We start from the raw sequence: 23,628 nt of genomic DNA, 5'->3' as shown, positions 1-23,628 counted from the left end.
GTGTGTGTATGTATGCGTGTGTGTGTGTTTGTTTGTGATTATTCATGTGTCTTCCTCTGCCTACCTGAGAACCGTAGAACCCTGTCAGCAGTCTCTTGTGATTGGTGCTGCTCTCATCTAGCTCTCCGATTTCGGCCAATCCATGGAGGTGGGCGTTGACTGTGAGGTCATCAGCTTTGCTGAGGCCTGCCACCACGATCTCATAGTGGAGGTGACAGCGCTCGTCCACAGATACCCAGGCATGGCCCCCAGCACTGGTCAGGACTGGAGGGGCCACAAACTGGCCTGCCAGAGGGACAGGGATCTCTGGGGAAGGAGAGGGTAGAGAGGGTTAAATATGAAAAGCAAAAGACTAGAGTTAAAGAGAATAATGTCAAATTGGGATCTGTGTTTTTCACCCAAACATGGACTGAAGTTGTCTTACTTTATAAAGGAGCCTCTGTGGATACTGTGGTTCTAGTCTAGAGGACTGGAGCTTGCCACCCCTGACCTATGCATGTACACAACCTAAGTATATTTGAGTTACTCTACAGTGAATCCCAAACCAGCCCTTCACCCTTACCATCGTAAGTGCCCTCCGTTGTCACGTGTTACTGATGAAACTCAGAGGGTGACTTCCAGAGTGGCGAGGGGATCAATAAACCCAACGACTTCGGGACACACATGACTTGAATGATGCAATTCATGTTCCACATTTAGATAATAAAATGGGCATGAAATTCAAATGATAAAAATGTCCCTGTCGTTTTACAAGATATAAACCTCAGTAACTGTTAAACATTGATTTCGAGGCTTTACACATGTAACATATGAAATACCTCCCAAATTAAGACACAAACAAACACAGGTGGCTCATAATTATGCGCGCCTCTCCATTCTTTTGTGTGAAATTCCGCAAACTCAAAAACTCTGAAGCTGTCAGCATAGCTGGCTCAGTCGAAGTCGCTTTCGGAGGGACTAATTAGCACCTACACCTTGCATAATTTTGACTCCGTCAGCTTTGTGCAGATGGTGGAGGCGCGCGTGAACACACAAATGGAGGGGTGAGGGGAAGGGGGTGATTTAGGATTCAGCCCTAGTGTCTGTTCTGGTCTGAGGTCAGTGTCTCACCGTGTCTGGGTGCTTCCAGACCGCTGTAGAGCAGGGCTCTGATCTGTCCGCGTAGCTCCCCCTCCTGGCTGTGTGCGGTAGCCACGTTGATGAAAAGTTCGTTCTGCAGCAGCATGTGGATGTGACGCGCCTCTAGACGACTCCAGCTTCCCGCTGCCCGCCCGCTAGGCCTGTCAAACTCTGGAGTTAGGTCGTACAGCACAGACCGCTTACTGCGCCGTCGAGGCTTTAGCTCAATGGTCAAACCCACCACCTCACTGGATACCCCCACTAGCTGGACCTGTGGACAGAGCAGGATATTTACATTTAAGTCATTTTAGCAGACGCTCTTATCCAGAGCGACTTACAGTTAGTGAGTGCATACATTTTTTCATTCTGGTCCCCCGTGGGAAACGAACCCACAACCCTGGCGTTGTAAGCGCCATGCTCTACCAACTGAGCTACACGGGACATGGGTTGGTTTGGTGGTTCAGTTCACTGTGGTTTGGTTTGGTTCAGTTACGTAAATAGTGACAGTACAATTCCATTTGATTCAGTTCTTTAAAGTTCAAATCAATTCAATTCAGTTCAGACCTATACCTGGTAGTCCAGGGTGCCATTGTCATGGAGATTAAAGAATGCTGATCCCACGCCGCCTGTCTTCCCTGCTGTCAATGCATCACCACTGGACATGACACTCTGGATGGCTGGAGCGAGAAAGAGAGGGAGAGGAGGAGGGAAAGATAGAAAAGTGAGAGAGGGAAAAAGTTTAGTAAATTATTTCCTTGCTATTACATAACAGATAAAGACGCAGTGCCACACTTGGACCTTTTCATGTTTCCGTAAAGCAAATTGAAGGTGAAACAAGAGAGGATGATTGGGACAGAGTGAGTATGAGCAGGGTCTCCCTGACTCTGACCTCAAAACATTGTCCCCTTTACATTTCAGACCCAGACTACTACAGACTAATCTGAGTGTGATGATGAGGCAGCTCTTGCATGCGAGATGAGGCAATGCTCTCTGTCGTGTTATAATTCACCATGTTGGTCTGGAGAGCCAGACAGGGGGGAGCTGAGAGAGGGCCAGAACACATTCTCTCACGTCTCCCTTGTAGAAAGACGCACACGCACACGCGCACACACACACACACACACGCACGTGCACGCACACACCATGCCATACCTCCACCAGTGGGGACATTCACAGGGAATGAATACAGCACAACCCGTCCACACAGAACTTTGGGGTGAGGGTATGTGTGTGTCATCTCAAAAGAGAGAATTGTAGCTTAAGTGGTGTACCCCCCCCCCTACTAACCCACACCCTAACCCAAGGTTAAACCGTGGGATGAGGTAACCCTTGTTGAACACGAAGGGGCTTAGAAGACAGACAGCGAAAGACAAATAGAGAATGAAAATAAAAGGAGGGAGAAAGCTACAGAGAGAGAGAGAGAGAGAGAGAGAGAGAGAGAGAGAGAGAGAGATGTAAGGAGAGAGAGTAACGAGTGTGTTGGGTTAGAATTCTTCACACATAACGTCAAGCTGTTAATCATGGAGCTGGAACACCAATATGGAGAGTGAGGTCCAGCAGAATGTGACCTTGGCAGCGTCCAGTGTGTGTGTGTTTGTGTGTGTTTGTGTGTGTGTGTGTTTGTGTGTGTGTGTGTGTGTGTGTGTGTGTGTGTGTGTGTGTGTGTGTGCGTGCGTATGAAAAAGACAACATGTGCGTGAGTGTGATCTAAGTATATAAGTATGTTTGTGGTAGAGTCGCTTGAATGGAACATGTGAGCGCTGAATTGTCTCAGACTTTGTCTACGACACACACCAGCGCTCCCTGTCTTGGTGGACCACCAAGTCAAACAGCAGAGCTATAAACATGGTTTTACTCCAGTGATAAGACATGAAAGAATGAAGAGACGGAGGGAAGGATGGAGTATTTATAGAAGAGAGAGAATCGCTAAAACAGCCATGGAGGAAAAGAAGGGGAACAAGTGAACTGAAAGACAAAACACATTCCTCCTATAGTAGGTCTTTGACAGGCCTCGGTTCAGGTGTGATGGGATGACAGAATGATGGATAGAACTCATAAAAAGAGGAATTAAGGTTGATTGTTTGACGTTGAGCGACTCGAGTTTCTTCCAAAGAAATCGATTCAACCCATCACCTGTCTGAGTGGCTGACTATGGGCTGATTGATTGATTGGTTGTTCTACATAAAGGGGCGTGGCACTTACTGTCACATGACTTCCTGCCGGTGATGAAGCCGGAGATGTGGCGGGGGTCCTGGCCCTCAGTTTCCACGGCGATCACCAGCTGGCCCCTTGACAACCAGAAGAGCTCCCGACTGTTCAGGTCTGTCAGCACCTCAGCAAAGTCTGCATCCTAAAGGGAGAGCGTTGGGGAAATAGTGATACAACGTCAGAACAACCAAACCCAAATCTCTCACTAGACTTATCACAAACAAACACAGAAGGGTGATAATAGATAAACTCACAAACATACATAGACACTGAAACACACTCATTATGTCACTACAACACACTCTCTCTGTCTCTCTCAACACCCCCCCCCCCCCCCCCCACCACACACACATACACACACATAGGCTTACATAAACTCAACAAACACCAACAATATGGCTCGCATTGGGGCTAATATCTCACACATTGCATCAACTTTCATATCCTTTCAACCGCCAGAACTTGAGATAGACAGAGATTGTATTAATATGACAGATGTTTGACCGTGGTGAATAAACGTTACTTTTATGACCTCATGCCCCATTTCAATACAAATATCCGTGTACTATAAATCCATGGACAGGGTTGAGCCGAGAGAGAGAGGGAGAGAGGGAGAGAGGGAGGTATGAAGGGATGAAGGGAGAGGGAAGGAAAGAAAGGATAGAGGAAGGAGTAATTGAGAAATGTGGAGAGTAAAAAGCATGATTGGAGATGAAAGGAAAGTTAAAAGGACAGTCATATATTAAGAGCAGGAAAGGCAGGAGAACGTATAAATAAATATTTGGTGTGTGTGTGTGTAAAACAGAAAGAGGGGCACATCAACTCTCAGATTCACATAATTCCCACCAGATTAAAAACAGACTCCCCTTTCATCCCTCCTCCTCCCTCTATCCCTCCCTCTTTCTGATCCCACAGACAACTAACCACTGACATGTGTGTGTCTTCCCATCCTCTCTCCCTGACTTCCTCCTTTCTGTCTCTCATCCCTCCATCTCTTCCTCACTACAAGTCTCTTACAAACCCCCTCCACTCTCTCTCGTTCTTTTTCTCTGTCCATCACGTGTCTCTATGGATGTTTAACAGTGATGTTCAGTACTGACAACAGCAGTAGGATGTTGGGAAGGAACCACATCCGTCTCAGTGGGAGAGTGTGTCACAATGTCATCTGTTTCCCCCCTTTCCTCCCGCCTCTTGGCTTGTCCCTGATGTTTGTTTTCCCCTTAATGGTTGAGGTTAGGATCTGGTTTGGTGAGGACAAGCTGATCCTAGATCTGTGCCCAAGAGAGAAAGAGAAAGAGAGTGTGTGTGTGTGTGCGTGCGTGTAGTTTATATAACATACATAGGCGGTGACGTTGGCACGGATCTCTCTCAGGACATGTTGGCGGTAATGCAGTCGTACCAGGATGGGCACCAGGGGGGAGTCTACAGGGCCGAGAGAGAGCACACAGAACAAACTTATAACCACATCACACTGCCTCACAGCACTCCCTAGTCCCCAGTCCCAAAACAACCTCTAGTCTCTTGTCTTAGCCCCTGAGTTACTACCCTAAATTACTCCCTAGACCTCCTAGTCCCAAAACAATCTTCTAGTCCCAAAACAACCTCTAGTCTCTTAGCCCCTAAGTTCCTCCCTAGTCCCCAGCCCCAAAACAACCTCTAGTCTCTTAGCCCCTAAGTTCCTCCCTAGTCCCCAGTCCCAAAACAACCTCTAGTCTCTTAGCCCCTAAATTACCCCCTAGTCCCCAGCCCCAAAACAACCTCTAGTATCTTAGCCCCTAAATTACTCCCTAGTCCCCAGCCCCAAAACAACCTCTAGTATCTTAGCCCCTAAATTACTCCCTAGTCCCCAGTACCAAAACAACCTCTAGTATCTTAGCCCATAAGTTGTTCCCTAGTCCCCAGCCCCAAAACAACCTCTAGTCTCTTAGCCCCTAAATTACTCCCTAGTCCCCAGTCCAAAAACAACCTCTAGTATCTTAGCCCATAAGTTGTTCCCTAGTCCTCCTAGTCCTCCTAGTCTCCAGTGAAGGAACAGGATAGAGGCAATACAGCAGAAGCTCCATTAAGCTGAAATGTTAAGCTATGTTGTATCTCCTCCGTCCCTCTCTCACCTCTCTCTCTCTCTCTGTGTTGTATCAGACCTCCCTCCCTCCACTCCCCACTCACCTCTCTGTATTGTATCAGTCCTCCCTCCTTCCATCCCTCCCTCTCTCACCTCTCTCTCTATGTTGTATCAGTCCTCCATCCCTCTCTCCCTCCCTCTCTCACCTCTCTCTCTATATTGTATCAGTTCTCCATCCCTCTCTCTCTCCCTCTCTCACCTCTCTTTCTATATTGTATATGTCCTCCATCCCTCTCTCACCTCTCTCTCTATGTCGTATCAGTCCTCCATCCCCCTCTCACCTCTCTCTCTATGTTGTATCAGTCCTCCATCCCTCTCTCCCTCCCTCCCTCTCTCACCTCTCTCACCTCTCTCTCTATGTTGTATCATTCCTCCATCCTTCTCTCTCTCCCTCTCCCACCTCTCTCTCTATGTTGTATCAGTCCTCCCTCCCTCTCTCACCTCTCTCTATGTTGTATCAGTCCTCCCTCCCTCTCTCACCTCTCTCTCTATGTTATATCAGTCCTCCCTCCACCCCACCTCTCACCTATCTGTGTTGTATCAGTCCTTCCTCCTTCCATCTCTCCCTCTCTCACCGCTCTCTCTATGTTGTATCAGTCCTCCCTCCACCCCCCCCACCTCTCTCTATGTATCAGTCCTCCATCCCTCTCTCCTCCCTCCCTCTCTCACCTCTCTCTCTATGTTGTATCAGTCCTCCATCCCTCTCTCACCTCTCTCTCTATTTTGTATCACTTCTCCATCCCTCTCTCCCTCCCTCCCTCCCTCATCTCTCTCTCTATGTTGTATCAGTCCTCCATCCCTCTCTCTCTCTCCCTCACATCTCTCTCTATGTTGTATCAGTCCTCCCTTCCTCTCTCACCTCTCTCTATGTTGTATCAGTCCTCCCTCCCTCTCTCACCTCTCGCTCTATGTTGTATCAGTCCTCCCTCCCTCTCTCTCACCTCTATCTCTCTCGCTCCCTCTCTCACCTCTCTCTCTGTTGTATCATTCTTCCCCCATCCCTCTCTCTCTCCCTCTCTCACCTCTCTCTCTATGTTGCATCAGTCCCTGCAGTATGAGGACGAAGTGAAGGTTGTTCTCTGTGTCACTCAGAGTCAGCATGGCGATGCCTCCCATCCCAGAATGCTCCTCTTCTGAGGTCAGAGTGGAGCTGAACGTCTCTGCGGGGTCACACAGATATCACACTCACATTATAAACACACATGATATATACACACACCACCTTCTTCTGACTGCATTCGGTTACTGAAGGTTTGTCCTCATTGAAATGTACACAAATGTATTGTACATTGTACCCCTCATTTACTAAAGTGGGTTCTTTATTTTGGCAGTTACCTGTACACATATGTACATTAATCCTAACTCATGGAAATATTGAGACTACTTCTACCCACATTTAAACAGATACACAAACATACTTTCATGCACCCACAAATACATGCACACACACACAAACACACACACTCACTCACCTGCGAACAGTGCTCTGTGTTTGATGATCTTTCCTTTGATCTCCTCCCGTCTACCGGTGGCTGTTGTCATAGTAACCCGAAGTTGTTCTGCCTGTAGCTGTCGCACGTGGGATTGGGGAAGATTCTTCCACACCCCGCAGATCTGAAACACACACACACACACACACACACAGGTGACCACAGTTGCAGTCACATATTCTTAGCCAAGGCTGGGGTTTGAGTGTGTATGGTGCTCTGCCATAGTTACAGTTTACAAACTGACTCAAAACAGTCTGCATATGCTGTTTTATTTCTCTGCAACACACACAAACACACACAGTTCCATCTGTGGAAAATATCAGCCCATTGAGACTCTGGACTCTATCTCAGCCCCAGGCCACAAACAACGAACCCTCTGAAAAAAATATTTGCCTTAGAGGGGGAAGAAATGTGTCGACGGACACACACCTCATAACTCACAGTCCAGGATAATCTCCTCTTTTAATTATAAATGTGCTCCGTCTCCTTCACACGGGTGATGTCACGCACTAAACCCCCCCCCCCCCCCCCTTCCCCGAGATGATCCGTGCCAGCAACCCCTCCCCCTCCCCCCATGGCGGTTTCACTAAGGTCCTCTAGAACTCGACACTTGATAGGGACATTTGTCAAGAAAATAATGGGTCAATTTTTTCTAGGCATATATTTAGGGGTCCTGACTTAAGTGATGATGTCACGTGTGTAATTTCGCTTTAGGCGCTTTAGGAAATGGTGCACTGGTGATGTAGGCCTATGTCACACACACACATACACACACAAAAACTGCTCCCCTCTTAGGTGACTGTGGCAGTTCCTGTGTTTACTCTGTGTTAAGTTAGGTGACTGTGGCAGTTCCTGTGTTTACTCTATGTTAAGTTCAGTGAGTGCGACAGTTCCTGTGTTTACTCTGTGTAAAGTTAGGTGACTGTGGCAGTTCCTGTGTTTACTCTGTGTAAGGTTAGGTGACTGCGCCAGTTCCTGTGTTTCCTCTGTGTAAAGTTAGGTGACTGTGGCAGTTCCTGTGTTTACTCTGTATTAAGTTCGGTGACAGCGCCAGTTCCTGTGTTTACTCTGTGAAAAAGTTAGGTGACCGTGGCAGTTCCTGTGTTTACTCTGTGTTAAGTTTGGTGACTGCGCCAATTCCTGTGGTTACTATGTGTAAAGTTAGGTGACTGTGACAGTTCCTGTGTTTACTCTGTAAAAAGTTAGGTGACTGTGGCAGTTCCTGTGTTTCCTCTGTGTAAAGTTAGGTGACTTTGGTAGTTTCTGTGTTTACTCTGTGTAAAGTTAGGTTACTGTGGCAGTTTCTGTGTTTAGTCTGTGTAAAGTTAGGTGACTGTGGCAGTTCCTGTGTTTCCTCTGTGTAAAGTTAGGTGACTTTGGTAGTTTCTGTGTTTACTCTGTGTAAAGTTAGGTTACTGTGGCAGTTTCTGTGTTTAGTCTGTGTAAAGTTAGGTGACTGTGGCAGTTCCTGTGTTTACTCTGTATTAAGTTCGGTGACTGCGCCAGTTCCTGTGTTTACTCTGTGTTAAGTTTGGTGACTGCGCCAGTTCCTGTGTTTACTATGTGTAAAGTTAGGTGACTCTGGCAGTTCCTGTGTTTACTCTGTGTAAGTTCAGTGACTGCAACAGTTCCTGTGTTTACTCTGTGTTAAGTTAGGTGACTGTGACAGTTCCTGTGTTTCCTCTGTGTAAGGTTAGGTGACTGTGGCAGTTCCTGTGTTTACTCTCTGTAAGGTTAGGTGACTGTGGCAGTTCCTGTGTTTCCTCTGTGTAAAGTTAGGTGACTGTGGCAGTGACTGTGGTTACTCTGTATTAAGTTTGGTTACTGTGGCAGTTTCTGTGTTTACTCTGTGTAAGTTCAGTGACTGTGACAGTTCCTGTGTTTACTCTGTGTAAGGTTAGGTGAATGTGGCAGTTCCTGTGTTTACTCTGTGTTAAGTTAGGTGACTGTGGCAGTTCCTGTGTTTACTCTGTGTTAAGTTTGGTGACTGCGCCAGTTCCTGTGTTTACTATGTGTAAAATTAGGTGACTGTGGCAGTTCCTGTGTTTACTCTGTGTAAGTTCAGTGACTGCGACAGTTCCTGTGTTTACTCTGTGTAAAGTTAGGTGACTGTGGCAGTTCCTGTGTTTACTCTGTGTTAAGTTAGGTGACTGTGACAGTTCCTGTGTTTCCTCTGTGTAAGGTTAGGGGACTGTGGCAGTTCCTGTGTTTACTCTCTGTAAGGTTAGGTGACTGTGGCAGTTCCTGTGTTTCCTCTGTGTAAAGTTAGGTGACTGTGGCAGTGACTGTGGTTACTCTGTATTAGGTTTGGTTACTGTGGCAGTTTCTGTGTTTACTCTGTGTAAAGTTAGGTGACTGTGGCAGTTCCTGTGTTTCCTCTGTGTAAAGTTAGGTGACTGTGGCAGTGACTGTGGTTACTCTGTATTAGGTTTGGTTACTGTGGCAGTTTCTGTGTTTACTCTGTGTAAAGTTAGGTGACTCTGGCAGTTCCTGTGTTTACTCTGTATTAAGTTCGGTGACTGCACCAGTTCCTGTGTTTACTATGTGTAAAGTTAGGTGACTGTGACAGTTCCTGTGTTTACTATGTGTAAAGTTAGGTGACTGTGGAAGTTCCTGTGATTACTTAGTGTAAAGTTAGGTGACAGTGACAGATCCTGTGTTTCCTCTGTGTAAAGTTATGTGACTGTGGCAATTCCTGTGCTTACTATGTCTAAAGTTAGGTGACTGTGGCAGTTCCTGTGTTTCCTCTGTGTAAAGTTAGGTGATAGTGGCAGTTCCTGTGTTTACTCTGAATAGGGTTAGGTGACTGTGGCAGTTTCCTGTGTTTCCTCTGTGTAAAGTTAGGTGACAGTGGCAGTTTCTGTGTTTCCTCTGTGTAAAGTTAGGTGACTGTGGCAGTTCCTGTGTTTACTCTATGTAAGGTTAGGTGACTGTGGCAGTTTCTGTGTTTCTTCTGTGTAAAGTTAGGTGACTGTGGCAGTTCCTGTGTTTACTCTGTGTAAAGTTAGGTGACTTTGGCAGTTTCTGTGTTTACTCTGTGTGAAGTTAGGTTACTGTGGCAGTTTCTGTGTTTAGTCTGTGTAAAGTTAGGTGACTGTGGCAGTTCCTGTGTTTACTCTGTATTAAGTTCGGTGACTGCACCAGTTCCTGTGTTTACTCTGTGTAAAGTTAGGTGACTGTGACAGTTCCTGTGTTTACTCTGTATAAAGTTAGGTAACTGTGGCAGTTCCTGTGTTTACTCTGTTTAAAGTTAGGTGACAGTGGCAGTTCCTGTGTTTACTCTGTAGAGGGTTAGGTGACTGTGGCAGTTCCTGTGTTTCCTCTGTGTAAAGTTAGGTGACTGTGGCAGTTCCTGTGTTTACTCTGTGTAAGGTTAGGTGACTGTGGCAGTTTCTGTGTTTCTTCTGTGTAAAGTTAGGTGACTGTGGCAGTTCCTGTGTTTACTCTGTATTAAGTTCGGTGACTGCGCCAGTTCCTGTGTTTACTATGTGTAAAGTTAGGTGACTGTGACAGTTCCTGTGTTTACTTTGTGTAAATTTAGGTGACAGTTCCTGTGTTTACTATGTGTAAAGTTAGGTGACTGTGACAGTTCCTGTGTTTACTCTGTAAAAAGTTAGGTGACTATGACAGTTCCTGTGTTTCCTCTGTGTAAAGTTAGGTGACTGTGGCAGTTACTGTGTTTACTCTGTGTTAAGTTCAGTGACTGCGACAGTTCCTGTGTTTTCTATGTGTAAAGTTAGGTGAATGTGACAGTTCCTGTGTTTACTCTGTGTAAGTTCAGTGACTGCGACAGTTTCTGTGTTTCCTCTGTGTAAAGTTAGGTGACTGTGACAGTTACTGTGTTTACTCTGTGTAAGGTTAGGTGACTGTTGCAGTTTCTGTGTTTCCTCTGTGTAAAGTTAGGTGACTGTGTCAGTTCCTATGTTTACTATGTGTAAAGTTAGGTGACTCTGACAGTTCATGTGATTACTTTGTGTAAAGTTAGGTGACTGTGACAGATCCTGTGTTCCTCTGTGTAAAGTTAGGTGACTGTGGCAGTTCCTGTGTTTACTCTGTAAAAAGTTAGGTGACTGTGGCAGTTCCTGTGTTTCCTCTGTGTAAAGTTAGGTGACTGTGGCAGTTCCTCTGTTTACTATGTTTAAAGTTAGGTGACTGTGGCAGTTTCTGTGTTTCCTCTGTGTAAAGTTATGTGACTGTGGCAGTTCCTGTGTTTACTCTGTATTAGGTTTGGTTACTGTGGCAGTTTCTGTGTTTACTCTGTGTAAAGTTAGGTGACTGTGGCAGTTCCTGTGTTTACTCTGTATGAAGTTCGGTGACTGCACCAGTTCCTGTGTGTACTATGTGTAAAGTTAGGTGACTGTGACAGTTCCTGTGTTTACTCTGTGTAAAGTTAGGTGACTGTGGCTGTTCCTGTGTTTACTCTGTGTTAAGTTCGGTGACTGTGGCAGTTCCTGTGTTTACTCTGTATAAAGTTAGGTGACTGTGACAGTTCCTGTGTTTCCTCTGTGTAAAGTTAGGTGACTGTGGCAGTGACTGTGTTTACTATGTGTAAAGTTAGGTGACTGTGGCAGTTTCTGTGTTTCATCTGTGTAAAGTTAGGTGATTGTGGCAGTTCCTGTGTTTACTCTGTAAAAGTTAGGTGACTGTGGCAGTTCCTGTGTTTCCTCTGTGTAAAGTTAGGTGACTGTGGCAGTTCCTGTGTTTACTATGTGTAAAGTTAGGTGACTGTGGCAGTTTCTGTGTTTCATCTGTGTAAAGTTAGGTGACTGTGGCAGTTCCTGTGTTTACTCTGTTTAAAGTTAGGTGACTGTGGCAGTTCCTGTGTTTACTCTGTGTGAAGTTAGGTGACTGTGGCAGTTCCTGTGTTTACTCTGTGTTAAGTTCGGTGACTGCGCCAGTTCCTGTGTTTACTATGTGTAAAGTTAGGTGACTGTGGCAGTTCCTGTGTTTACTCTGTGTTAAATTCGGTGAGTGCGACAGTTCCTGTGTTTACTCTGTGTAAAGTTAGGTGACTGTGACAGTTCCTGTGTTTCCTCTGTGTTAAGTTCGGTGACTGTGACAGTTCCTGTGTTTACTCTGTGTAAGTTCAGTGACTGCGACAGTTTCTGTGTTTCCTCTGTGTAAAGTTAGGTGACTGTGACAGTTCCTGTGTTTCCTCTGTGTTAAGTTCGGTGACTGTGACAGTTCCTGTGTTTACTCTGTGTAAGTTCAGTGACTGCGACAGTTTCTGTGTTTCCTCTGTGTAAAGTTAGGTGACTGTGACAGTTCCTGTGTTTACTCTGTGTAAGGTTAGGTGACTGTTGCAGTTTCTGTGTTTCCTCTGTGTAAAGATAGGTGACTGTGTCAGTTCCTATGTTTACTATGTGTAAAGTTAGGTGACTCTGACTGTTCCTGTGATTACTTTGTGTAAAGTTAGGTGACTGTGACAGATCCTGTGTTTCCTCTGTGTAAAGTTAGGTGACTGTGGCAGTTCCTGTGTTTACTCTGTAAAAAGTTAGGTGACTGTGGCAGTTCCTGTGTTTCCTCTGTGTAAAGTTAGGTGACTGTGGCAGTTCCTCTGTTTACTATGTTTAAAGTTAGGTGACTGTGGCAGTTTCTGTGTTTCCTCTGTGTAAAGTTAGGTGACTGTGGCTGTTCCTGTGTTTACTCTGTGTAAAGTTAGGTGACTGTGGCTGTTCCTGTGTTTACTCTGTGTGAAATTAGGTGACTGTGGCAGCTCCTGTGTTTACTCTGTGTTAAGTTCGGTGACTGCGCCAGTTCCTGTGTTTACTATGTGTAAAGTTAGGTGACTGTGGCAGTTCCTGTGTTTACTCTGTGTAAAGTTAGGTGACTGTGGCAGTTCCTGTGTTAACTCTTTATAAAGTTAGGTGACTGTGACAGTTCCTGTGTTTCCTCTGTGTAAAGTTAGGTGACTGTCGCAGTTCCTGTGTTTACTCTGTATTAAGTTTGGTGACTGCTCCAGTTCCTGTGTTTACTCTGTGTAAAGTTAGGTGATTGTGGTAGTTCCTGTGTTTCCTCTGTGTAAAGTTAGGTGACTGTGGCAGTTCCTGTGTTTACTATGTGTAAAGTTAGGTGACTGTGGCAGTTTCTGTGTTTCATCTGTGTAAAGTTAGGTGATTGTGGCAGTTCCTGTGTTTACTCTGTAAAAGTTAGGTGACTGTGGCAGTTCCTGTGTTTCCTCTGTGTAAAGTTAGGTGACTGTGGCAGTTCCTGTGTTTACTATGTGTAAAGTTAGGTGACTGTGGCAGTTTCTGTGTTTCATCTGTGTAAAGTTAGGTGACTGTGGCAGTTCCTGTGTTTACTCTGTTTAAAGTTAGGTGACTGTGGCAGTTCCTGTGTTTACTCTGTGTGAAGTTAGGTGACTGTGGCAGTTCCTGTGTTTACTCTGTGTTAAGTTCGGTGACTGCGCCAGTTCCTGTGTTTACTATGTGTAAAGTTAGGTGACTGTGGCAGTTCCTGTGTTTACTCTGTGTTAAATTCGGTGAGTGCGACAGTTCCTGTGTTTACTCTGTGTAAAGTTAGGTGACTGTGACAGTTCCTTTGTTTCCTCTGTGTTAAGTTCGGTGACTGTGACAGTTCCTGTGTTTACTCTGTGTAAGTTCAGTGACTGCGACAGTTTCTGTGTTTCCTCTGTGTAAAGTTAGGTGACTGTGACAGTTCCTGTGTTTCCTCTGTGTAAAGTTAGGTGACTGTGGCAGTTCCTGTGTTTACTATGTGTAAAGTTAGGTGACTGTGGCAGTTTCTGTGTTTCATCTGTGTAAAGTTAGGTGACTGTGGCAGTTCCTGTGTTTACTCTGTTTAAAGTTAGGTGACTGTGGCAGTTCCTGTGTTTACTCTGTGTGAAGTTAGGTGACTGTGGCAGTTCCTGTGTTTACTCTGTGTTAAGTTCGGTGACTGCGCCAGTTCCTGTGTTTACTATGTGTAAAGTTAGGTGACTGTGGCAGTTCCTGTGTTTACTCTGTGTTAAATTCGGTGAGTGCGACAGTTCCTGTGTTTACTCTGTGTAAAGTTAGGTGACTGTGACAGTTCCTGTGTTTCCTCTGTGTTAAGTTCGGTGACTGTGACAGTTCCTGTGTTTACTCTGTGTAAGTTCAGTGACTGCGACAGTTTCTGTGTTTCCTCTGTGTAAAGTTAGGTGACTGTGACAGTTCCTGTGTTTCCTCTGTGTTAAGTTCGGTGACTGTGACAGTTCCTGTGTTTACTCTGTGTAAGTTCAGTGACTGCGACAGTTTCTGTGTTTCCTCTGTGTAAAGTTAGGTGACTGTGACAGTTCCTGTGTTTACTCTGTGTAAGGTTAGGTGACTGTTGCAGTTTCTGTGTTTCCTCTGTGTAAAGATAGGTGACTGTGTCAGTTCCTATGTTTACTATGTGTAAAGTTAGGTGACTCTGACTGTTCCTGTGATTACTTTGTGTAAAGTTAGGTGACTGTGACAGATCCTGTGTTTCCTCTGTGTAAAGTTAGGTGACTGTGGCAGTTCCTGTGTTTACTCTGTAAAAAGTTAGGTGACTGTGGCAGTTCCTGTGTTTCCTCTGTGTAAAGTTAGGTGACTGTGGCAGTTCCTCTGTTTACTATGTTTAAAGTTAGGTGACTGTGGCAGTTTCTGTGTTTCCTCTGTGTAAAGTTAGGTGACTGTGGCTGTTCCTGTGTTTACTCTGTGTAAAGTTAGGTGACTGTGGCTGTTCCTGTGTTTACTCTGTGTGAAATTAGGTGACTGTGGCAGCTCCTGTGTTTACTCTGTGTTAAGTTCGGTGACTGCGCCAGTTCCTGTGTTTACTATGTGTAAAGTTAGGTGACTGTGGCAGTTCCTGTGTTTACTCTGTGTAAAGTTAGGTGACTGTGGCAGTTCCTGTGTTAACTCTTTATAAAGTTAGGTGACTGTGACAGTTCCTGTGTTTCCTCTGTGTAAAGTTAGGTGACTGTCGCAGTTCCTGTGTTTACTCTGTATTAAGTTTGGTGACTGCTCCAGTTCCTGTGTTTACTCTGTGTAAAGTTAGGTGATTGTGGTAGTTCCTGTGTTTCCTCTGTGTAAAGTTAGGTGACTGTGGCAGTTCCTGTGTTTACTATGTGTAAAGTTAGGTGACTGTGGCAGTTTCTGTGTTTCATCTGTGTAAAGTTAGGTGATTGTGGCAGTTCCTGTGTTTACTCTGTAAAAGTTAGGTGACTGTGGCAGTTCCTGTGTTTCCTCTGTGTAAAGTTAGGTGACTGTGGCAGTTCCTGTGTTTACTATGTGTAAAGTTAGGTGACTGTGGCAGTTTCTGTGTTTCATCTGTGTAAAGTTAGGTGACTGTGGCAGTTCCTGTGTTTACTCTGTTTAAAGTTAGGTGACTGTGGCAGTTCCTGTGTTTACTCTGTGTGAAGTTAGGTGACTGTGGCAGTTCCTGTGTTTACTCTGTGTTAAGTTCGGTGACTGCGCCAGTTCCTGTGTTTACTATGTGTAAAGTTAGGTGACTGTGGCAGTTCCTGTGTTTACTCTGTGTTAAATTCGGTGAGTGCGACAGTTCCTGTGTTTACTCTGTGTAAAGTTAGGTGACTGTGACAGTTCCTTTGTTTCCTCTGTGTTAAGTTCGGTGACTGTGACAGTTCCTGTGTTTACTCTGTGTAAGTTCAGTGACTGCGACAGTTTCTGTGTTTCCTCTGTGTAAAGTTAGGTGACTGTGACAGTTCCTGTGTTTCCTCTGTGTTAAGTTCGGTGACTGTGACAGTTCCTGTGTTTACTCTGTGTAAGTTCAGTGACTGCGACAGTTTCTGTGTTTCCTCTGTGTAAAGTTAGGTGACTGTGACAGTTCCTGTGTTTACTCTGTGTAAGGTTAGGTGACTGTTGCAGTTTCTGTGTTTCCTCTGTGTAAAGATAGGTGACTGTGTCAGTTCCTATGTTTACTATGTGTAAAGTTAGGTGACTCTGACTGTTCCTGTGATTACTTTGTGTAAAGTTAGGTGACTGTGACAGATCCTGTGTTTCCTCTGTGTAAAGTTAGGTGACTGTGGCAGTTCCTGTGTTTACTCTGTAAAAAGTTAGGTGACTGTGGCAGTTCCTGTGTTTCCTCTGTGTAAAGTTAGGTGACTGTGGCAGTTCCTCTGTTTACTATGTTTAAAGTTAGGTGACTGTGGCAGTTTCTGTGTTTCCTCTGTGTAAAGTTAGGTGACTGTGGCTGTTCCTGTGTTTACTCTGTATGAAGTGCGATGACTGCACCAGTTCCTGTGTTTACTCTGTGTAAAGTTAGGTGACTGTGACAGTTCCTGTGTTTACTCTGTGTAAAGTTAGGTGACTGTGGCTGTTCCTGTGTTTACTCTGTGTGAAATTAGGTGACTGTGGCAGCTCCTGTGTTTACTCTGTGTTAAGTTCGGTGACTGCGCCAGTTCCTGTGTTTACTATGTGTAAAGTTAGGTGACTGTGGCAGTTCCTGTGTTTACTCTGTGTAAAGTTAGGTGACTGTGGCAGTTCCTGTGTTAACTCTTTATAAAGTTAGGTGACTGTGACAGTTCCTGTGTTTCCTCTGTGTAAAGTTAGGTGACTGTCGCAGTTCCTGTGTTTACTCTGTATTAAGTTTGGTGACTGCTCCAGTTCCTGTGTTTACTCTGTGTAAAGTTAGGTGATTGTGGTAGTTCCTGTGTTTCCTCTGTGTAAAGTTAGGTGACTGTGGCAGTTCCTGTGTTTACTATGTGTAAAGTTAGGTGACTGTGGCAGTTTCTGTGTTTCATCTGTGTAAAGTTAGGTGATTGTGACAGTTCCTGTATTTACTCTGTAAAAGTTAGGTGACTGTGGTAGTTCCTGTGTTTCCTCTGTGTAAAGTTAGGTGACTGTGGCAGTTCCTGTGTTTACTATGTGTAAAGTTAGGTGACTGTGGCAGTTTCTGTGTTTACTCTGTGTAACGTTAGGTGACTGTGGCAGTTCCTGTGTTTACTCTGTGTAAAGTTAGGTGACTGTGGCAGTTCCTGTGTTTACTCTGTGTGAAGTTAGGTGACTGTGGCAGTTCCTGTGTTTACTCTGTGTTAAGTTCGGTGACTGCGCCAGTTCCTGTGTTTACTATGTGTAAAGTTAGGTGACTGTGGCAGTTCCTGTGTTTACTCTGTGTTAAGTTCGGTGAGTGCGACCGTTCCTGTGTTTACTCTGTGTGAAGTTAGGTGACTGTGGCAGTTCCTGTGTTTACTCTGTGTAAAGTTAGGTGACTGTTACAGTTCATTTGATTACTTTGTGTGAAGATAGGTGACTGTAACAGTTCCTGTGTTTCCTCTGTGTAAAGTTAGGTGACTGTGGCAGTTCCTGTGTTTACTCTGTATAAAGTTAGGTGACTGTGGCAGTTCCTGTGTTTACTCTGTGTAAGGTTAGGTGACTGTGGCAGTTTCTGTGTTTCCTCTGTGTAAAGTTTGGTGACTGCGCCAGTTCCTGTGTTTACTCTGTGTAAAGTTAGGTGACTGTGACAGTTCCTGTGTTTACTTTGTGTAAATTTAGGTGACAGTTCCTGTGTTTACTCTGTGTAAAGTTAGGTGACTGTGGCAGTTCCTTGTCCCTCTCAGTCCAACAGTTGCACCATTTCATTTGACCCAATAAAATCAACTGGTTATTGCACTGAGCTAAATGTTTGTAAGTTGGCCATGCATGTGTGTGTGAGTGTGTAAGAGAGTGCAATCATGAGTGTGGTTTTTTCTCTGTGAAAGTATGTTTGTGAGAAAGGCCCCATGCGTTATTTACAGTAATCAAGACTTGATTACCCAAGCAATGTTCTGAGAACGATAAGACAATGCTGTGACAACGCTGTGAGTGGGTGTGTGTGTGTGCGTGTGTGTTTATTATTGCAGGGTGAATTATGTCGGGGCCAGTGAGAGTTTGACCGGACAGTCACGGAGAGAGAGCGTTTATTGTGGAGGTACTCAATCTTTCTCTCTAGTGTACACAAACACTCACACACATTCACAGACAAACACTTTCTCTTTCTCTCCCTGTCTTTCTCACATTCACACACACACACACAGATAGACACACAACAAAAACATAAATAGTGGAAATGTCTACCTAGGAACAGAAAGCGTTCCAGTCTCTTACCATGTCTGAGTCTCCCTTAGGGTTCTTGTACTCAAACGCAGTTTTTCCATCTGAATCAAGGAAGACAACCCTGCTTGGTCGCCCGATCCTAGGAGAGGAGAGAGGGAGGGAGAGTGAGAACAGGAGTAAGGGAGAGACGGAAAGATAGAATTTTAGAGACTAGTTATTACTAATGATTATTGCACACTTATCGTTTGTTTTTCTGGCAGTGTGTGTGTTACCTCTGGTAGGTGATGGAGAAGGTCAGGCTGGTTCTAGTGAGAGAGAAGCGTGCCCGGGCCACACCACTGGAGCTGGGTAACCAGGAGTCTGTCACTCCCGTCAACACGGCTACAAAGTCTGGACACACACACACACAGTAAAGTAAAGATGTAAATCAGAATGACTGAATGGAGGAATGATTTTCTTGTTATGGAGGCAGTGAGAGTAAGTGTCCTTATATGAATAATGTACATCCATGTACTGTATATCGATGTACTGTATATCCATGTACTGCATATCCATGTACTGTATATCCATGTACTGTAAATACATGTACTACATGTATAATATGTGTGTGTGTTTCCATGGCAGGTAGCCTAGCGGTTAAGAGCATTGGGCCAGTAACCGAAAGGTCGCTGGTTAGAATCCCTGAGCAGACTAGGTGACCAAATCTGCCAATGTGCCGTTGAGCAAGGCACTTAACCCTGATTGCTCCTGTAAGTCGCTCTGGATAAGAGCGTCTGCTAAATGTCAATGATGTATGTCCATTTGTGTGTGTTTGTATGCGTGGGTTCGTGTGGCTGAGTGTGCATGCTCACCAGTGCGGCTCTCCCCGGGGGAAATGTCCTCAGAGCTGAGGTATGAGCGGTCATTGTAGGACTTGTGCAGATCATCCTCTTTCTCCTTCTCCTGGAAGTACTCGAAGCCATCAAACACTGCCTCCACCTCACCTGGACAAGCACAACACAAAACCCAGGGGATATTTACACAACACCTACAGGTTGGCATTACTTTAACATGAAGTAAGGAGAATCACAACAAATATTGAATGAGTGAAACAGCTAGAAAGAGTGAGAGTTACAGAGTGAAAGGTTGAAAGAGAGGAGAGGAATAATTCTAAAATGCTATTCCAACATTTCAGACAAGAGTTCTTTCAGTCCTTCCTAATTATCTCTGTCTCTCTCCCTCTCTTATTTCACTCTATCCACCCTCTCTGTCTAGCTGTCTCTCCCTTCCACTGTATCTCTCTCTCCAGGTGCCTCCTCCAATCCCTCATTGGAGCACTCCTGGCTCGTCTGGGTGCCACGGTACCAAGGTTTGTTTCTTTGTCCGAGGAGCGGAGGGGGGCGGGCAGTGACACTCGCGTGCAATCCCAACAATGACCTGCTCTTCCACACCACTGTGTGTCCTGATGTCATGAGCACATTTCAGTGCCTCACACACAAACACACAATCTGACAGACGACTCACACACACTGAAGTACAGACACACTGAAAAGCATACTGAGAAAACACATACACACTACGAGACAGACACATCATCATCAAAGAGTCCAGACTTATTTCTTCAAGGCCATCCACTTTACTCCTAGACTGTCTGCTTTACTTCTCTGTGTCCGCCTCATATCCTCTCTTTCTCTCTCTCTCTCTGGCTCTTTCCTCTACCTCTTTTATTATCCTCCTTTCTCTCTCTTTCATGGCCTTATTCCTCCAGTCCTCTCTCTCTCTCCCTCCATAGGGCACCCTCTAGGGCTTCTGTGTAGTGTCAGTCTCACCTCCCTGCATTCTACTATACTGTATCCTCAGGTGCACCAGTGAATATACACACACAAACGTGCAGATAGACACGCACGCACACACCGTTTTCCACCACTTAGACAAACACACTCAAAGCTTTTTAACATTTAGACAAACACACTCATACTTTTCCTAAAGACACAACCACAACACACTCCCAAGCTTTTCGCAAAATCACCACTATGACACACACACTCTCAACATTTTCCCACATGAACACAAACACACTCAAAGTTGTCTCAGTGCTGGGGGGCCGTGCCTCAGAGAAGCCCAGGGCTTTACCTTGACTTTCCATTACCAAAACACACTGCTGAATAACTATGGAGAAAATAAGACCCAACATGTGTGTGAGTGAACGTTTGCACAGGTGTGTGTGTGTGTGGTGTGTGTGCACGCGTGTGTGTGTGAGTTTGATTGTGAGCCTGAGTGAATGAGGGAGTGAGAAAGAGGGAAGGAGAGAGAGAGAAAAAGAGAGAGGGGTAGGGAGTGTGTATGCTATATAAAAGGTGGTGAGTAACAGTGGGAACTAGGCTAAATCGGTCTGAATTGCCTTTGGTTCCCGATGGTTAAATGAGCGTATTTGACACAGTCAAGTAGGAGAGACAACCTAGCCCAGAACTGCTACTGATTACCAATCAGCCTCTCTAGAGAACAACATAATGAAACGAACTGACCTAGAAGGGGTGTCCACATACTTTTGTATATATAGTGTATGTAGTGATGGAGAGAGAGAGAGAGAGAGAGAGAGAGAGAGAGAGAGAGAGAGAGAGAGAGAGAGAGAGAGAGAGTGGTAACAGGAGACATGATGGGGCAGAATAGGTTGTTAGTAGGCTAGTAGAGTTTACCTTTGGGGCAAGTCTATATAGTGATAGAGACAGTTAGTAGGCTTGTAGGGGTTACCTTTGGGGCAGGTCTTGCAGCATTGTCCAGGTAGCAGCACTGGGTCATCACAGCTAGGCTCAGGACAGTCCTGCTTGACGTTCTTACAGCTCACCTTTCCCAACACCTTACCCTTACGACCCCTTTGCTGAAAAGAATAGATAGAAAACAACAACTCTTCATCCACACTGACCTCAACACTGTATCACACAGGCCTGATTATATTTGTTAAATGGGGTCATTTTGTGGGCACTAAGACCAGGAGATTATTTTGGTAATTGACTAATTAATAATTAATTAGTTAATTATTTTTACATCCAATTTCTGTCCATTGATAGGCCTAGGCCCAGTGGTGGAAAAAGTACCCAATTGTCATACTTGAGTAAAAGTAAAGATACCTTAATAGAAAATGACTCCAGAAAAAGTGAAAGTCACCCAGTAAAATTATACTTAAGTAAAAGTCCAAAAGTATTTGGTTTAAAATATACTTAAGTATAAAAAGTAAAAGTAAAAGTATAAATCATTTCAAAATCGTAGGTAAGTTGTCACTCCAGTAATAAACCTTCCCTAAATGAGCATGAATCATTTCAAAATAATTTTAAAAAATTAAAAACAAATTCTTGTTTTTTAAATTTACAGATAGCCAGGGACACACTGCAACATTTAGACATAATTTACAAATGAAGCATGTGTGTTTAATGAGTCCACCAGATCAAAGGCAGTAGGGATGACCTGTTGATAAGTGCATGATTTGGACCTTTTTCCTGTCCAGCTAAGCATTCAAAATGTCACGAGTACTTTTGGGTGTCAAGGAAAATGTATGGAGTAAAAAGTACAATATTTTTTAAGGAATGTAGTGAAGTAAAAGTAAAAGTAGTCAAAAATATAAATAGTAAAGTACAGATACTTTAAAGTATTTTTTTGTAAGTACTTTACACCACTGCCTAGGCCTACATAATGGGTCCACTATCCAATATTGACATGTACTCTACTAGGCTTGTTGTTGTGAAGGGTGTTACTTACTGTCTCGCAGTAACATTGGACACAGTGCATGACCCCAAACGGCTCCCCGAGGTCAGGGTGCCAAGTGTCCTCCAGCGAATAGAATCTTCCTCCGAATGAACATCCTGCAATCAGACCAGAAGAACACATTTAGACAACAATACACTAGCAGGTGGTACAGTCCACATCTAAATGTAAAACTGGTGAGTAATGGGATAGCCAGGCCTATGCACTTGACAATGGGATGTGTACTGGACAGTTCACTGCGAAGTGAAAGACTGCATATTCCCACATTGGCGTCAGACAGAACAACAAAAATATTGTTCTGTCCAGCCAGACTGTGGATGTTTGACAGATAATCCATTCTGCGGCTGGGACATGTTGGGTGGATTGACTGTATGCCTCATGTGTTCCAGAGCTCACCGGCGCATCCTGTTTCATTTAAACGGTGCAGGGGGCCCTCAAATTAATATAAAAAATACCATTCACACAACAAACATGAAGCCATTTGGAAAGATAAATAAAAGGAATGCGCTTTTGGTAGCCTACCAGGGGATATGTAATGGAAACGAATTGATGTGTTTGGTTTCGAGTTTTTCAAATTGATTGGAAAAGTGGTATTAATAAAATTATTGCATTATAAAAAATACTGCATAAAAATTGCCCCAGCAACAAGTGTTTGTGCCACAACCCTCCCCTGCCTAGCTCCATATGGGTGCATTCCTCCCTCGTTTCAAGAGTCGCTGTACACCGCAGTCACCTTAGCACCTCAGGCCCACTACGGCAGCCTGGAGGTGAGGCTCCCCGGTGCCAAGTTCACTACTGTTGATTTGATATTGTGCGGTTGCCGTAGCTGCTAACAACCTGGTTCTCATTATTCTTTCATAAAGTGACTACACTTTAAACAGTCCAGTCGCGTTAGAGTTAGACGGAGCACCAAGCTTGCCCGCAAAACTCACTGCAATATAAATCACTGCTTGGCACAGCCAGAGAAGGCCACTAAAGATCTGCAGTAATGGAAAGTCGATTGATTACAGTTTCCAGGATTGGATAAACGTTATTAGTGGCAGTTGTTAATACAATGCTCTAACGCCTTGACTTCTCACTCTCGAGATCAGTAGGCCTACCCTTTTAAAAACAAGCAGTTTAAAGCCCTGCACGTGGACCAGATGGCATTCTCACTGGTTATGACTAATACGTTTTCTGCAAGTTTGTTCATGATGTAACCATAACAGTGGGCAGTTTGAGGAAGATGCACGAAAGCAAAAAAACAAAATTGGGTCGATTATAAGGAGAAGAGGTCTGATGCTGTGCAGTCAGACACTTTGATAGACAAAACGATAGGCTAGGAATACGGTGTGCCTGTAGTAGCCTAAGCAGTCATCTAATGACGGTCTTAAAAAGCTATAGACATATCAGACTATACATTCAAACTTAAATTCGGCAGATTAGCAAACGAGCACTAAGCTAGCCTATATAGCTGAGATGCCCCTGCCAGAATTCAAAACGCAGCAGGGGTCATTATAGGTCATTAATTGAATTCAGATATTCACCCTGAAAATAAGTGACTTTGACTGAAGTAGAAGAGGCATATTGGCTCACCTGACATGCCCTTGGATGGTAAAGGCTCCCTCTCGGACTGGATGGGCAGAATGGGCGACTTCAGGCGTGAGGCCAGTCCTGAGTGCAGCCACGCGCAGCTCATCACGCACAACAAGAAACTCAGCGCGCCGCGAGTCTGCATCACGGAGAGGGGCAGCATCCAAAACTCGCTCCGGTTTCTCTTTTCCCTTTTTGTTCTTGAAAACCTCGTTTTTAGAAGCTTTCACGTGTAGGTAAGTTGTCACTCCAGTAATAAACCTTCCCTAAATGATCATGAATAGGTTAGCATTCAAGTCACCAGATAGCCTATTCGTTGATGGTCTTTAAGTTATTCCTATTCCAGAAATAAAGGCTCCCAAGTTATGCGAAAGAGAAAAGCAGAGAA

The 23,628-nt window shown here is 44.7% G+C and overlaps 1 protein-coding gene across 1 annotated transcript in view; it reads right to left on the bottom strand.

Annotated features, from left to right (window-relative positions):
• The window catches only part of chrd (chordin), a gene marked incomplete at its 5' end in the record, with an annotated part of 38,831 nt that extends 15,428 nt beyond the window's left edge, over positions 1-23,403 (bottom strand). Inside the window, 13 exons of the mRNA XM_084143054.1 lie at positions 65-306; positions 1,111-1,390; positions 1,690-1,796; positions 3,322-3,469; positions 4,667-4,749; positions 6,472-6,609; positions 6,922-7,063; positions 17,982-18,069; positions 18,203-18,320; positions 18,782-18,913; positions 20,661-20,787; positions 21,663-21,766; positions 23,244-23,403. Coding sequence (XP_083999180.1) covers positions 65-306; positions 1,111-1,390; positions 1,690-1,796; positions 3,322-3,469; positions 4,667-4,749; positions 6,472-6,609; positions 6,922-7,063; positions 17,982-18,069; positions 18,203-18,320; positions 18,782-18,913; positions 20,661-20,787; positions 21,663-21,766; positions 23,244-23,403 — 1,869 coding nt within the window. The remainder of the gene's footprint in view (positions 1-64; positions 307-1,110; positions 1,391-1,689; positions 1,797-3,321; positions 3,470-4,666; positions 4,750-6,471; positions 6,610-6,921; positions 7,064-17,981; positions 18,070-18,202; positions 18,321-18,781; positions 18,914-20,660; positions 20,788-21,662; positions 21,767-23,243) is intronic.
• Between the last annotated feature and the right edge of the window lie 225 nt (positions 23,404-23,628).

The sequence above is a fragment of the Coregonus lavaretus genome, assembly GCF_964263955.1.
Source record: "Coregonus lavaretus genome assembly, chromosome: 26".
In the NCBI taxonomy this organism is placed as follows: domain Eukaryota; kingdom Metazoa; phylum Chordata; class Actinopteri; order Salmoniformes; family Salmonidae; genus Coregonus; species Coregonus lavaretus.
The sequence above is the reverse complement of the archived record's forward strand: the minus strand, read 5'-3'. Positions and strand labels throughout refer to the sequence as shown.